General features: G+C 38.9%; 1 protein-coding gene across 11 annotated transcripts in view; it reads right to left on the bottom strand.

The window, feature by feature from the left end:
• The window catches only part of Gphn (gephyrin), a 418,076-nt gene that overhangs the window by 31,956 nt on the left and 371,908 nt on the right, over window positions 1-14,212 (bottom strand). For all 11 annotated transcript variants that reach the window (XM_021201556.2, XM_021201558.2, XM_029541198.1 and 8 more), the window contains one exon: window positions 12,082-12,203. In XM_021201556.2, coding sequence (XP_021057215.1) covers window positions 12,082-12,203 — 122 coding nt within the window. The remainder of the gene's footprint in view (window positions 1-12,081; window positions 12,204-14,212) is intronic.

The raw sequence follows: 14,212 nt of genomic DNA, 5'->3' as shown, positions 1-14,212 counted from the left end.
AAAAAAAAAAACCTTAGTTGCGAACAAGCCTAAGCTAAGGCTTAAAGCATTCATAATTAATAAAATGTCTCATGTCATTACTTGGGTAGCTGGCACTGGTAGTCCATTGATGTGTTGTGTGTGTGCGCGCGCATGTTGAGTAAGGAGACCTTAAGTTATTTACAATATCTCTCTCCATCACTCTCACTCTTTATATGGTGGCAGGGTCTCACTGATTGCCTAGCCCAGGTAACTAACTTGCCCTGAAAATAGCCTGTTAGGATTACAAGTGTTCCCATGCCCTTTTAGCTTTTACCTGGTTTCTGGAGCTAAGACTTCCAGTCCTCATATTTGTTTGGTAAGCACTTCAACCCTTGAAACATCTCCTCTGCCTCTTCTCACTTTCTGAACATTAGAATCATTTACATATTTGACTTAAATGGAGAGAAAAAAGAAATCTTTTCTTCAACCTAGAGCCATGACATTCATCTTTAGTTTCAGAGATGATGACCGATGTCAATACCACTCTTTTAAAGTTCTAAATGTGTTGTTTAAAAAAAAGCACAAAAATCCAGTTTTCCTTGACTTAGTTCTATCTTTAAAATAAGTGCTAATTATTATCATAATGCTCCTTTCTCGGCCTATATTATTTGCTATAATATCAATATAATCATTTAATCCCAAAGATATGATGGAGAGATTGATTTAAAGGCATAGGTGGAAAAAGGTGCAAGAGAACTACCTATATCTCAAAGTACATCTACCAGAGAATTAATGTGACTTTCCAAAAACTAGTCAGTTTTTGTGAAGGAAGAATATATGGTTGAAAGTATATGCCCTGGTTTTTCTGGCTGACCAACAGATGGTACCTGCTTCATTAAAATGCTTTTACTTCTGAAAAGCTGTCTTTGCTAAAAATGATTATGATCCTGAGTAGCAAAAAAATATTTTTGCTTTACTATGAAGTCTGCTGTAAATTAAAGATGAAGACAAAACCTTTAACCAAGTTTATAGTTTATAAATTCAAAGTGCACAGAATAGGAAAGGGGGTGCCCTGGGGGAGAGGAAGGGAGGTAAATACAGAAGAAAGTGGGATGAGGATAAAGGTGACCAGCAGTGTACAGAGATCTGATAGGGGAAATGGGGAAAAGGGAGGGAAAGAAGAGTAAAATAAAAATAAGAATGTCTGAAAAAGCCACAAGGAACCATACTATTAACTATTTACCTAAAACACACACACACACACACACACACACACACACACACACACACACACACACACACGCGCGCGTATTCTGTATAGAAATATATAGCTTTAATGGGTTTCTCTCATCTGGGCTGATGATGTTTTCTCCAATAGACACAGACCATCTAGCAAAAATGCTAATACCAGACATGACGAGCCCTTTTTTGAGTTGTTGGTCAGGGCTATCTAAAAGACTTCCAAAACATACAGCCTACTGCTGTTACCTTTTGCTCCCTCAAGAGGTGGAAGGTTCAGACCCTATTTCTGAAGAGACCTGGCACTTCAGAGACAAGGACTCGGAGACCCCTGAGTGGGAACTGATCTCAATGTCCCTTCTCTGATGATTAGCTTTCCTGGTACCTGAGGCATTATGTAATGTTACAAAGGAGGGAGGTAGCCAACAGTTCTAACTAGCTATGGCATCTATGAACCACATCAATGATCAGCATGGCCTGATAACCCTAAGGGTGGAGTAGTGGCACCACTCATACCTTGACTGTAACCAAGAGCTTTATAATTGGACTTAAAACCTACTCAACAATAGGCAAACCATGCCTTGTATTAGAAACTTAGCTGATTACTAGGTGCTAGTGAAGTCAAGGTATTGGAGGAGAACCTACAATTGTTAATTTACCAAACCATCATAATCCCTAACAACAATTTATAAATACTTGTCCTTATACCTACAAATAAATCTAGTCTTCATCCCTCATCAAGTAAACTTTTCTTTGCAGCAGATAGAGACCATTACAGAAAACCAAAACCAATCAAAAGGCAGAGTTGTGGAGCCTAGTCCCAAAGGATATATCTATACAATACACTCACACTTAAGGCTCAGGGAACATTGAGGAAGGAGATGGGCAGAGACAGTAAGAGACATAACACAAGGTAGTTTGCTGTGAGGCTGTGTCTCTGAGTAATATCAGAAGCTGCACCCATCAAGTCTCTTGCCAACGTGACTGGTCAAATGTGAGCTGAACTAGGATGACAGCAAGGAACATGCCAAAAGGAATGGGGAGAAGTTCACAAGGCCTCAGCCGTACACCAGGAACTGCAGGCAACTGAATAAAGCTGGCAGTGGAAGAGGTGCCCTTCTCTAGGGAAGAGCACACAAACTGGTTGTCCAGTACCTACCTAGTATAGTAGTTAGCCTTGAAAACGTACATGCAAGTAATATTATACACACTGAACAGGTTACATTTAGCAATATGTATTTATCTACATTTATGCATGCGATAACACTTAATGAAAAAAGGCCATGAATTTGAAGGAGAACAGAGCGGAGCTAGATTGGAGGGTTTGGAAGGAAGAAAGGAAAAAAATGTAATTATAATCTCAGCTCCCCTCCCTCAAACGTCAAAGTGCTCAGAAAGCAAATACATTTTTATTTTAAAGTACTTAATATAAAAACAGATGAGCAAAATCTGCTAATTAGGTTTTTGTTTTAAGATGAATGAAGATGGAAGTTTGTGAGAAGTCCTAGGTCTTGTGGATTGAAGAACAAATGCAGTTAATAAATACCCAAACAACAAAAGCAGCTTGGGAGCATTTACTAATCTCTTTAAAGAGCAAGGATAACTACAAGCATTTGCTGGGCACTAGTTCATATCCAGCATAACACATGTGCTATACATGGCTGTTACTTCCCCCTACTTCAGCTCCACAAGGCATTTTGACACTATGCAGTATAAAAAGAAAAGAAAACAAGGCCAAGCTATGAAGCCAATAAGTTAGTGCAGACAACATTTTAAAAAAAATAAGAAAATACTAGGTGTGGAACTGGATGCATTTAATCTCAGCAGTTTGGAGACAGCTAAGTGGATTGCTGTGAGTTTGAGGCTAGCCTAGTCTACACAGGGAGATCCAGCCCAGCCACAGCTACACAGTTAAGACCTTGTCCAAAATAAACAAACAGACAAACAAACAAACAAACAAATTAGTGATATATTATTGACTGAAGTCAAATATATTGATTAAAATGAGTATATGTATATATATATATATATGTATATGAAATATATGAATGAAACATAATAATCGGAACTGGGTTGTGCGTCTTTAGGACAGTTTGTGAGGTTAGTGTAGTTATCAGGTCCAAAAGAAAGAAGACAAATAGTCATCTAGATGGATGGAACACAGGGCCCCCAATGAAGGAGCTAGAGAAAGTACTCAAGGAGCTGAAGGGGTCTGCAACCCTATAGGAGGAACAACAATATGAACTAGCCAGTACCCCCAGAGCTGTGTCTCTAACTGTATATGTAGCAGAGGATGGCCTAGTTGGCCATCAATGGGAGGAGAGGCCCTTGGTCTTGAGAAGATCATATGCCCCAGTACAGGGGAATGCCAGGGCCAGGAAGAGGGAGAGGGTGGGCTGGGGAGCAGGGCGGGTGTGTGTGTGTGTGTGTGTGTGTGTGTGTGTGTGTGTGTGTGTGTGTGTGTGTGTGTGTGTGTGTGGTGGTGGTGGTGGTGGTGCTGTATAGGGGACTTTCGGAGAGGAAACTAGGAAAGGGATAGCATTTGAAATGTAAATGAAGAAAATATCTAATTTTAAAAAAGAGAGAACAAATGGCTTCCTGTGGTGCCTATTAGCATACCAAAGCTCATGCTAGCCTCCAGGCTTTCTCAGCTTCTCAAATACCTGTTAGAGAGTCCTTACAGCCTTCCTGGCTCTTCTTACCTTGCCTGTCTTCATCATCAGCCTTCTTTCTTCCAGCTTCTCATTCCCCTAAAACTCTGCCATTTCAGCCATTTGTTCTTTGCTGTCTGTCTGTCTGTCTGTCTGTCTACCTGCCTGCTTCTTTTGGTCCTCCTCTTGCTCTCTATCTCCTTCTCCTCTCTTGGCCTGGTCCTATCTGCTGGCCATGTTTAGTTAACTGCTTTCATTTCCTCATATGGACCCTTCCAGACGCTTCTGGCTGTACTTGCCCTCATATCTACAATAAAAAACTTCCTGTCAACCATACCTTGGAGCCGTCATGTCCTCACTTTATACAGGTAGGAAATTACTGGTATAGTACAAGAGATAACTACTTGAAGAAACAAAATATCAAGGTTTAAGGATTCAGAAAGGTAACTTTAAGAGCCACTGAAGAAGTCTCCCATTAAGAATGAGAAGACAAGCCGGGCGTGGTGGCGCATGCCTTTAAATCCCAGCACTTGGGAGGCAGAGGCAGGCGGATTTCTGAGTTCGAGGCCAGCCTGGTCTATAAAGTAAGTTCCAGGACAGCCAGGGCTACACAGAGAAACCCTGTTTCCAAAAAAAAAAAAGAATGAGACTATCTTTTAAAGTATGAAGAATTCTTTGTTAATGAGAAAAATAGTTTTTCAATACATGATAAACATTCTTTTGATCAAAATTTAAAACTATATTTTGAGCAGAAGAGTTCACTTAAAAGGAAGTAGGCAATTTATAAATAACCAATTAAAGTGAAATCTAACTCTCCTAGTTGATTAAAAATGTCCCACTTTTAAGAACATTAGGGAAGCACTAAGAAGTTAAACCTGTTTGGCTCACAAATTGGAAGCTGTAAGGCACTTGGGCTTTGCCCAAGTAATCAATGTACTATTAAGTCTATCTTGATAATTTTTGCGAAAAGTGCCAATTTTTTAAGAACCCAATTAGCTGTCTCAGTACTTGTTAATCTTCTACTTCGTGCTTTAATGTGAAGAGGCAGCTTTACAAATTGGCAGCTGCAAGGTTGAAATCCAAGTACAGTCTAAGACAAGGCCAAGGAACTCAGCAGGATTTGAGTGTGGCTGGCTTCTAAGGAGTCTTCTTTTCCAGAAATGGGGGGTGGGGGCATTTTACTTAATTACAGGAAGGAGCTCAAGTCTTGAAATGTTACAAGGTCCAAGTCAGTACTTGAGAAGCTATGTGACTGAGTTATGTCTTAAGCTGAGGTACAAACAGTATAATAGTTAAAAACAGTTTTCAGAATGAAATGAACCCAATTAATACTGAACTTTATTTTTGAAATTAAAAGTGATTTTATTTTATGTGTTTGAGTGTTTTGCTTGTGTGCATTATGTGCACTATGTGCACGCGTGGTGTCTGAGATGTCAGGAGAGAGCTCTGGATCCCCTGGGATTAGAGTTATAGATTGCCATAAGCCTCCATGTGGGTGCTAGGAACCAAAGCTGGGCCCTCATGACAAGTACTCTTAACAACTGAGCCAATACTGCAGCCTTGAACATAATTTAATTAAATTAAGGTTGATGGAAAGTGAAGACAGTATAGGAAAAGATGGCTGGATTGTCCAGTCCAAGAGACGTACCCTCCAATTGCTGTGGACACAGGGACTATCAACACATACTTTGTCCTATTAATCAAGAAGCTTACTGTTATTTGTTGGGAAAGTACATACATTGACTCAATATAACAAATTCTTTACCTACTATGTTTAGGCTATACATGAAAGCAATTTTATGAGGAAACTAGAAAGAAAATATAAAAGTTGAAATTCACATATGCCCAGATGACCAATATTTTAACTAAGTGTTGGCTACAACTCTGTATTTCCTGGCATGAATGGCACTCAGTAACTCATGCTGTCTAGTAGTACAAACAGACTGACTGGTTACTGAACCAGATGGTTCTCATCTGTTTTGAATAAACTTGACTAGTTTCATATTCAAGGAAGGGAAGACAGGATTTGGGAGCCAATGTTGTTACTGAATGAGGACCGAAAGCCATAGGAAGGGAGAGCCATAGGAAAACTTGTATTAGGAGAATGAACATAGGAAGAAAAGCTTCAAAAGCCAAGAAAGCATAGATTACAAATGGCAGGATATAAAACTGCTAAAGAGGCATAACAGCCGTTTGTTTGTTTGTTTATTTATTTATTTTTGAGATAGGGTTATTCTGTGTATCCGTAGCTGTCCTGAAACTTTGTAAACCAGGCTCACCCCAAATTTAGAGATATGCCTGCCTCCAGTTACTAAATTCTGGGATTAGAGATTAAAATCCACTGCCTGGCTAAACATACTATTTTAATAAAGTGTTGTTCAAGTGAAGATGAATCAACACTAATAACAGTGGTACTATTGCGTGCTATGTAACAACCTTTACCATTTCTCTTGATTTCTTTCTTTTTAATTCTATTTTTGAAATCTGAGTTTAATATCTGAAATGTTTGTAAGTATTTTTATTATTAGCCTGTAACTCCTCAGTGCTAAGGTCTCTCTTTTGTATTTTCAATAACTTACTTAAAACTCACAGTTGGATGCACTGAATTTACAGCATTGTTGCTACTTTCTGTGACCCATGGATCAGCAGCTTGGGGTAAACATACAAGTTTGTTAGTGTTAGGTCCAAAAGGATCAATACTCCCCCAAATTCTGGTGCTTATTTCCCTCTACCAAAGGAGCCAGTTCCTCCTCACTGTCAGAATGGACAAATGGTTATCAGTGGTGGCTATTAGCACACCAAAGCTTATGCTGGCCTCCAGGTATCTAGTTCTTCTCACCTCCTCCCTTTCCCTAAACTTCTCCAGCCCCACCCCCCAGCTTCTCATTCTTTTAACTCTGCTATTTCAGCTATGCACTCTCTCCTCCCTCTTTTGTCTTCCTCTCTCATTCCTTTCTTTTCCCTCCCTCTCCCCCCTTTCTTGGCTGTTTCTTTCTCTTCTCTTGCTCATTCCCTGTCCCCCCATGGCCAAGACTGGTCTGTTGTGTTCAATCTACTTCTTTCTCTCCCAGCTTTCTGCTCTTCCAGATGCCCCTAGCTAGTCTCTCTCTCTCTCTCTCTCTCTCTCTCTCTCTCTCTCTCTCTCTCTCTCTCCCCAATTAAAACTTTCCCCTCAACCTTACTTGGAGCAGTCACATCATCACTTTTTACAGTTAGAAAGTCTTAGCCCACTTCAGCTGATTCATAAGTGGGGTTTTCATTAAGACCAAGTAGCTTATGTTCAGATACAATGAACGTTTCCTGCTGACTGACTAAACAGTGAGTAAGCTGTATCACTCTTAAGCCGTTAGCCTATCTGAAACATTGCAGTCAAATTATTTTTCTAAATAATGACTTACTATACCACTTCTGCTTTGGAAAAAAAAGCTTCAAATTCAACTGGTATGGGCAGGTCTAACCCCAAATATGTGCCTAATTTATGTGTATTCTTTCTACCCCAACCTTTTGTTCTAATCAGTCTGGCCTAATATTGCAAATTTTATGCTTCCTATCTGGATTAACCTATCATCTTTTTCTATCCAAATGCTACAAATTCTTCAAATTTTTGGACTTTATCAAATTTGTTCTGACTACCTAAGCTTAGTTGCTGCAGCTCTTCTGATATGTTTTCATCACATTTTCAAAATTATAGCAAAGAATTGTGCATTATCAACCTCAAGATATTTAGATTCCATTTCTGCCTCTGTACTAACTAGCTTTATAATGTTGGATGAATTCATTAACATTGCTGGGTTTCAAAATTAGACTTTTTTTTTAAGGAAAGAAAGGAGACAAACCAAATCCCCTAGAAACTCCAACACATTGTGTTCCTTACAGAGTGTGCAAAATATAGAGAATATGTTTTAATGTAGACTTATTATTTCTAGAACACTTAAAAATACAGTTAACTTTCAGGTATTTGAAGCCTTCCTCTTATAATTCTCACTGACCTATGAACTCAGTTTCTTCTTTTAAACAAAAGGTACACAAGACATAGGTAAATGTTATAGGCTGCAGAAATGGACCCACAGTTAAAAGCATTGGCTGTTCTTTCAGAGGATCCAGTTTTGGTTCCTAGCACCCACAAGACAGCTTACAGCTGCCTATAACTTCAGCCCTAGGGATCCAATGTCCTCTTTGGCCTCCACAGCACTAGGCACACATGCTGTATAGATATACACGCAGGCAAAATGCCCATACAGACATTAAACAAACAAATAAACGGCTAGCAAACTTTAGCTTAAATCGGTTTAAACAGTTATTAACACTTACTCTTCTAGTTTTATATTGAATGAAAAAAACCATGGTAAATGATAAGAACAAGAGCTATAAAGTATAATCATACAGAAACTAAAAGCCACTCTCAGGACTTTTTAGATGACAAGAATACGAGGATCACTTTCTACCCTCATCTATCGGAGCTCAGCCTGGCTCTGTGCTTGAAAACATTCCTGAGCTGTTTCTCACCCAGAGCTCCTCCCATGACTACTTGTTTCCCTGTAGAGGTTCTCACAGAAGCTTCTGTATAACAATATTTGCTTTCACTAGAAAAGGAAATGCATAGCAAAAAGAATGAAGAGGCAACCTACACAGAATATCAATAGCTGTACAGTGATGTACCTTGTTTCCCTTGCTAAATTCCCAGTACAGATTTTCATTAGAAAAGCAGTCCATTCTTGCCTCCCACACTCCACCTCTGAGTTCTAAACCATTCATCTGAGCTTCTTTAATACAGCACTCTAAGACTGAGAAAGTCTATATTACAACAACCCTGTTCTTGTAAGGCTTTGACAAAATGAAAGAAATCATTAAAATCCTAGATTGATGAAATAGATTCTACTGCTGGTGAAGGGAAAAAGTTTATTACGCCCCAGTAGCTTAGAAACATTTGTACTTTTTGAATTTGTGCTTGTGCAGGCCCTGATTGTTGTGTGAACTCATGCATTTGCCGATTGTTGTAGCTTTTTGCCAAGAATTTGTGGGTCTTGGTTGCTAGGCTATAGGTGAAAAACTTCCCTGGTAACTTGCTCCTCCACAAGACTCCAACCCTCACCCCTCCTATACCTGTTCTTTGCAAATCATCTCAAATCAGGAAGCTAAAACTTGTTAGATTGATGGCCTAAGGCCATGTGTTGGAAATCCCCTATTCCCTCCTTCCTTCTTCCCCCTTGAGGGCCCATAAAAAGAAGGGTCCTTCTCCCTTTTGGGGTCAACTCTAAGCCGATATGAGTTGTCCCCAGAGTTCTGGAATAAAGCCTCGTGTGTTTTGCATCAAGAACGGTCTCTTGTGAGTTCCTGAGGGGGGTTTGCGCCATCCCGAGACTAGAGCAAGGATCTCCCCATTTTTGGGGGGTCCTACATTCTCAGTTTTATATAAGGTATTGCTATCAAATAAAAGGGTAAACACTAGAAAGTGGCACATTTCTCGTAATTGCCCACTATCCTGGTTTTATAGTTTGTTGTTCATTATACTTTCAAAGTATGCTTTGAGATTAAATTTAAAATCAACATTACAACATCATCAGGAAACGCCTATCACAAATTAATTAAGAACTTGACATCAGTGTTAGATCATAGGCTCCTCTTCCATCTCAGTCTCCCCTACTCTCTCAGCTCTCTCTGGGGCAGAGTTGATAAAGCACGCTGGGTGCTCTTGCAGTCTCCCTCCTTGCAGCTGGAAACAGCCTTGAATTATAACTTTACTTTCAGTGCCTTGTGACTTCAGGCATGCAGGCTAGGTTACCACGTTATGGAACTTTATCCTCCCACCCTAAAAATTCCCTTCGTTCCTGAATCTGAAAGGAATGAAAGGTCTGTGTCCCTTGAGGGCCTTGATGTTATCTCTTCGAACTGCCCTCCCACTTCAGGATCTCATCACTCCTGAGTCTGTAAGTCTCTCAACAAAGGACAATTCAGTCCTTCTCCACAAACCTGCTTTTTAAAAAAGTTATATCTATTAGTACACCAACACAAGAGTACTTTAAAGGTGTTTTGCTTTTATAATAAGATAATGTCAGTAATACAGTCTACCAAATACCTATGTACCTTAAAAAAGAAAAAAAAAACAAGAAAAAAAAAAAAAGATTCCTCCCAAACCAAACCAACCAACCAACCAACCAAACAAACAAGCAAAAAAACCAAACCTGGCTGCAGTGGCCAAGACACTTGGTAATTAGAAGTTTGCCTGTGCTATTTAACATGTATTACACACATGGATGCACATTATATAACCCATGGAAAATATCAAACTAAACCAACATGGAAAGTGAAGAATGGAAGTAAGAATACATAGAATTATGGGTCAGAACAGTGCAATTTAGGGCTAGGATATATAATAATATGAATAATAACTAAAAAGCTACCTTACCCTTCCATGTCATAAAGAGTTCATAAGCTGGGTGCACGCCTTTAATCCCAGCACTCGGGAGGCAGAGGCAGGCGGATTTCTGAGTTCGAGGCCAGCCTGGTCTACAAAGTGAGTTCCAGGACAGCCAGGGCTACACGGAGAAACCCTGTCTCGAAAAACCAAAAAAAGAAAAGAAAAAAAAGAGTTCATAAATGCAGTTGAAGGCAGGGCCAGCACTACTGTTTGGTGGGAACTAAGACTTTTTATGCTGAGTTTGTTTCTTGCTTATTTTATCCTTGTGGTTTTAAACTCCCCCCCCCCCCTCCGCCCCGAGACAGGGTTTCTCTGGCTGTCCTGGAACTCACTCTGTAGACTAGGCTGGCCTCAAACTCAGAAATTCACCTGCCTCTGCCTCTCGAGTGCTGGGATTAAAGGCGTGCGCTGCCACTGCCCGGCTTGGTTTTAAACTCTTATGTCTCTTCTTTGTGTGTGTTCTTTGAAGTTGTAGCTATGTCAATATTGGTTTTAGGTGCTTAAAATTTATATTAAAAGACAGATTACTGATTAGGTCCAAATTCAAAGAACTAGATATCTTCCTCCTGCTGTGAAGTTCTTCCCACTTTCTTTCCAGGAGCTGGGCCTCTGATACTAGGTGACTTGCACAGTGATCATCAGCTTCTTTAAACAGCCAGGTGAACATATGAGTAAGAATTTTTATAAGGAATGAAGTTTAAAGGCACATGAAATAAACTCAGGAAAGAAGAACTTTAAAAAGCTACCCATATGATATTGATGTTCAAGATTTGGCCTGTGGCCATTTCCCATCTAGGATGGGTTAATAATGTTACTAGAACATACCTTGTGAGTGCTTTTCAAAAGCACTCATCGTAAAGAAAGATCAATGCGTAATGAGCTTTCTCCGTGGTAAAGAAGATAGGGAGATACAGGTGACAGACATACGGTATCTATCACTCCAGTGGATCTGGTTTTATTTTTACTAGGTTGATGTTTAATTATTACTACAAGTAGTGACACTTCTAGAGAACAGAAATTTGTATCATATGAAAAGGGCTAAGTAGCAGTGTTGCTTAGCAGTGGGATGCTCAGAAAACAGAGACCTTTTTTTTTTTATTTAATGATGAGACATACCATTGGAAACTGAAAGAAACATTTGGAGAATAAAGATCTGAACTGACTTGGTAGTTATGGAGCAATGTGCTCTTAAATATGAGCAGGTAGAGTTAATGTACCTCTTTTGCACTTAAATAGGTGAAACTGGAAGAAATTTGGGTTGTACAATGATATAAAATGAAGCCCATGGAAAACAACTGTGCTTAGATGTCAGAGAACCAGGTGAGATTAGTTTTGATAGTTTTTTTCCTAGGCCTCGTATCTGTTTTCCCAATATCTTTCTTGAAATCAAAGTGTGAGCAGCAATGGCTTCACTATCCTTAGTCCCCAGAATAACACACCACAGTAAAGTGAAATATGTCTCCTTTTGTAATACCCATTTTAAGAAATATTTATTACTAATATAGTCTAATGCACCTCTATTTAGGCATCTGAAAAATGTGACCAATGAGAAAACCACGTTGTTCAATCTGTCTCTTTAGCACCAACTCCACCTACCCCAGTAATGTAAACATTCATATTTCAGAATAACTACCTTTTTTTTTTTTTTTTTTGGTTTTTCAAGACAGGGTTTCTCTGTATAGCTCTGGCTGTCCTGGAACTCATTCTGTAAACCTGGCTGGCCTCGAACTCAGAAATCCGCTTGCCTCTGCCTCCCGAGTGCTGGGATTAAAGGCAGAATAACTACTTTTTAGAACAAAGTGCTATACTTACTTGTCTCCTACAATTCCCAGGTTGATTGTTGGGTAACCATGTTCCTGAATTGTTGCTAGAAGTGTTGATCGATTGCTGTCCCGAATCTTTCCTGGTAAGAGATCATCTTCAGGATTTAGCAGCTACAATGTGAAAAAACAAACAAACCTCTAATTATTTTCTTAGGTAATGTTGCTATTTTATTATAATGGAACAAATTAGTTGTGAATTAGTTTAGTATCTTTTTATCTATGGCAGCATCCAGTATGTATAATAGGGTCAAAATATCTTTGAATAAATATTGTAAGTAAAGGAGAATGGTAGTTGAACAGTGGGCCAGATTTCATACCAGCTTTGGCTATAATTTGGAAATAGTGTCAAGGAGAAACTGGACTTTCCTAGAAAGTGAATATTATAGAATCCTATTTGGTCTGGAATACTATCTTCCAGTTCATCTTAAAATAATTTTTATATGGATGAGTATTTTGCCTGCATGAATGTTTGTGCTTGTGTTCCTGGTGCCCACAGAAGCCAGAAGATAGCACTGGATCCTCTGGAACATACAAGTGTTTGTGAGCTGCTGTGTGGGTGCTGGGAGTCAAACCGCAGTCCACAGAAAGGACAGCCAGTGCTCTTTTTTTTTTTTTTTTTTTTTTTTTTTTTTTTTTTAATTTTTTTTTTTTTTTTAAAGATTTATTTATTATATGTAATTACACTGTAGCTGTCTTCAGACACTCCAGAAGAGGGAGTCAGATCTTGTTACGGATGGTTATNAGCCACCATGTGGTTGCTGGGATTTGAACTCCAGACCTTTGGAAGAGCAATCGGGTGCTCTTACCCACTGAGCCATCTCACCAGCCCCCCAGCCAGTGTTCTTAACTACTGAAGCATTTCTCTAGCCCTCTTTCAATTTATCTGACAATGAGAATATCTGGTATTTTCAAGTTTTAAGAGAAAACCCATTTGTTCTTTTTCTTTCAAGCTTTTTGGTCTGTTTTCTGAAGTGGAGTCAATACTATTAAGGAAAAACTTCTTTGAAAGAAACATATTTTGTGTCTGAGATACAAACTTAAACAAGGAATACGGACATATACTATTATCTGTCTGTCTGTCTTCATTCCCCATCCACACTTCCATTTCTCTGAGTTAATATCTACCAGTGATGTCAACAAAACAGAAGAAAACTTACTTACTTTATGTTAGGATGTTTTAATAAGGAGTCAGCTTAGTCGGTATAGTAGGAACAATTTTGGATTCAGATTAAATACAAATTACCTAAACTCTTGGCCTTAATGTTCTCATTTATAAAATGACTTTACAGTTATCCTGTGAAGTACTTGCCAGAACTTAAGTAACAGTTTACATAGATAAACATGATATATTATTGATTATATATCATTACTATCAATATATTACCAATATTACAATACTATATATTACTACATGGTATTATTAATGAAATTAATATGTTATACTATGTTATTAACGGTTCAATAAATGTGATTATCTTTTCTCATGATCAGAGTATTTACTTTCTCTTTGGTTCTCATACTGTCATTGCTAGGGGCTAATTTACACCATACTTGTTTACAGTGTGAGCACAGACTCTTATGACTGCAACGGACCCCTTAATCGATTACACACACACTGAAGAATAAGTATAAGTTATATTTTGAGGGCCAGTAAGATGGGTGTCAGCAAGTTGTAGAGGAATTTTAATCCAGCAACATGGATGCTCTGGTAAGGGATCACATCCAAAGCTATAAATAATCCAGCCAGAGTACAGACACACCCTGGATTATGGTATGATCTGGCCGGAATGCAGACATGCAATTAGTACGCACCTATAATTCCTAAAAATAAAGCTAAGGTTAGTTTGTAGAAGGAAACAGCAATGTTTGAAAGTGACATCTAATTGAGGGGGAGACATAATGATGAATCAGAGAAAGGTCTGATAGAAGGAATAAGAAGTAGGATATGACCAACTCACATGAGAACAGCAGAGGAAGCGAGGCTACTTAAAAGCAGTAAGAGAGAAGACAGTGATGGTGGTGGTGTGTGTATGACAGTTTTACCAGGATAGTTTTACAGACAGATTATACAAAGAATGAGCTAAACATAGGTGAAGATAGAACTAGCCAGAGAATGAGAA

Source organism: Mus pahari, chromosome 7 (assembly GCF_900095145.1).
Source record: "Mus pahari chromosome 7, PAHARI_EIJ_v1.1, whole genome shotgun sequence".
In the NCBI taxonomy this organism is placed as follows: Eukaryota; Metazoa; Chordata; class Mammalia; order Rodentia; family Muridae; genus Mus; species Mus pahari.
This window is presented reverse-complemented; position numbering and strand designations above follow the sequence as displayed.